Below are 2,571 nucleotides of genomic sequence, written 5' to 3' on the forward strand. Positions count from 1 at the left end.
GCATTGTCTTTGAATCAAGTAAGTGATCGAGTAAAAATTTTTTAAATATGTTCAACAAAACGTATTTCGTTGTATATATATAATAGCTTTCGTTATAAATTATAAAAGTAAAAAGAACGTAAAATAAATGAATAATTAAATAAATAAATAAAAAAATAGGTAATCGGTGTGAAAGTAAATGTCAAGGAAGATTTAAAGATTACCGAAAAATGGATCAATGAATCGAAAATAAAAATCGAGGATACCATTAAGGATATTAATAGATATAGAAGTAACATTCAATTTATTTTCAATAATAAAATAAAAGCACGACAGGAACAGGATGTAAAGAATATTCGTTGCATGACTGATCTTTTGTTAGAAGAAATTCGTGTAAGTAAAATTTATGTCAAATTGATAATTATAATAATTAATAAAAATAAATAAATATTATTATTTAATATATTACATATTATACAATTTAATATTATTATATTACTCTATATAACTATCTATTATATTATATTTCATATTCTGTATATGTCAATCATATTAGATATTATTAAATTATTATATTACGATAGTATACTACATATATAAAAAAAAAAAAAAATAAAAAAAAAAATGAAAAATAAATAAATAATAATTATTAATAAATATTAATTCAGACATTCGTCCACGATGCAAAAATAAAAGGCAAGAATCCAACTCAATGTTACGTGAGTAGTCAAGCAACTACAAGAATCATAAGCAATAATGGTTATTCATCATTAGACAAATGTACCAAGAATGCTCAAATATTTATCGAGCAATTTCAGACCACCATCGACGATGTTATTACCGTACGTTTCTCTCTTTTTTATTTTTTCTTTTTTCTTTCTCTTTTACCATAATTTTTCTACAATGTCATTGTCGTCATCATCATACCCATCATCACTATCATCATCATCGTCATCATTGGTGTACATTGCTTTTTCTTTTTTCCTTTTTTTCAATTTTTCTACAATATCATAATCACCATCATCATCATCATCATCATCATTATTATCATTGATGTTTGTTCTTTTCTTCTTTTTCTCTTCAACTTTTTTACAAAATCATCATCGTCATCATCATCAGCAGCAGCAGCAGCATCATTATTATCATTGATGTACGTCTTTTTTTTTCATTCTCTTCTTCTTTTTACAAAATCATCATCATCATCATCATCATCATTTGTCATTATCATTGTATTATTTTTGTCACAGATCGGTCAGACACTCACAACAGATCTAGATCATATCTTTTCCAATTGTTATATACACCTGCCAAAAGTAATGTTACGTTGTATAAAACAAAACATTAAGGAACTCGAGGTATGCATTAAGAATTTCGAATCATCAATAACTTCCATGAAAACTAGCGGAGATACTGCCTTCCATCAAGGCTATCTCAATGGTATCGCATGTTATAACAATGTCATTGTTAAAACTCGCGAAGGTGTACGAAATACTCTGGCCGAGGCCGAATATTGTATAAATAATTCTTAATAATTATTGTTAATCAGGGATGAAAAATTAATTTGAGAAAAAAAAAACAACAAAGAAATAAATATATTTGCTTGACGAGTTTTTTTCATTTTTTTTTTTCTTTTTTTTTCTTTTTTTTTTCTTTTTTTTTTTTTTTTTTGTTGGATTTGTCACTTAAAACAGGAAAAGAGGAAGAAATATATCGTAAAATAATTGGATAATTTCTTTGAACGACCGATTAAGGAATTTATCACTGATATAAAAATACTAATTTATTATTATTATTATTATTATTATTATTATTATTATTATTATCGTTTTTGTAATTATTCTTATTATAGGTATCGATTTCTTTTCTTTTCTTTTCTTTTCTTTTTTTTTTACGGACTCCTTATCGTAAAAAAGATCAATCCGATCCATTACCGCGTTAAGATCGCAATTTTTCAGAATTTTTAGTACACACACTATAAAATGATGACGATGACGATAACGATAACGATAAATATAATTTCGATCACACGAATCGATCGTTTATTTCATCATTATCTGATAAATAAAGTCACAATTGCAAATACAATTTTGTAATTATGAATGAGTAATCATCGAAGATATTATATATGATAAATTGATCGAGAAGAATTTATGTGTTGTATGATATTTATTTTGCAACAATTTTTTAATTTAATTCAAAATCATATGTGAAAAAGATAAATATCCTCCGTTCGCCTCCTCCCTCATCCTATCAAAAAAAAAAAAAAAAAAAAAAAAAAAAAAAAAAAAGAAAAAAACAGAAAAAGATGCTCGATAATAAAATCGATGAGTCTTAAAAAATAATCTTTTATTTCCACGATTTAAGGTCTTTCGTTGAAATTTTCAAAACACCCATTTTTAAATAAAATAAAACAATTCTCTTCATTTGTCTATCTTTATTTCAATTTCTATCTTCTTTTATTCTCTCTCTCTCTCTCTCTCTCTCTCTCTCTCTCTCTCTCTCTCTCTCTCTCTCTCTCTCTCTCTCTCTCTCTCTCTCTCTCTCTCTCTCTCTCTCTCTCTCTCTCTCTCTCTCTCTCTCTCTCTCTCTCCT

The 2,571-nt window shown here is 26.2% G+C and overlaps 1 protein-coding gene across 2 annotated transcripts in view; it reads left to right on the forward strand.

Annotated features, from left to right (window-relative positions):
* The window catches only part of LOC124957754, a 4,106-nt gene extending 2,523 nt beyond the window's left edge, over nucleotides 1–1,583 (forward strand). Inside the window, exons 1-5 of one of the 2 annotated variants that reach the window (XM_047515017.1) lie at nucleotides 1–18; nucleotides 160–372; nucleotides 648–821; nucleotides 1,096–1,129; nucleotides 1,227–1,346. The exon at nucleotides 1–18 is cut by the window's left edge and continues 2,523 nt beyond it. In XM_047515017.1, the coding sequence (XP_047370973.1) occupies nucleotides 1–18; nucleotides 160–372; nucleotides 648–821; nucleotides 1,096–1,128 (438 nt within the window). In that variant the 3' untranslated portion in view covers nucleotide 1,129; nucleotides 1,227–1,346. Of the gene's footprint in view, nucleotides 19–159; nucleotides 373–647; nucleotides 822–1,095; nucleotides 1,130–1,226 lie in introns of both variants that reach the window. The other variant, XM_047515016.1, reaches the window with a different exon arrangement.
* The last annotated feature ends 988 nt before the right edge of the window (nucleotides 1,584–2,571 follow it).

Source organism: Vespa velutina, chromosome 2 (assembly GCF_912470025.1).
Source record: "Vespa velutina chromosome 2, iVesVel2.1, whole genome shotgun sequence".
In the NCBI taxonomy this organism is placed as follows: Eukaryota; Metazoa; Arthropoda; class Insecta; order Hymenoptera; family Vespidae; genus Vespa; species Vespa velutina.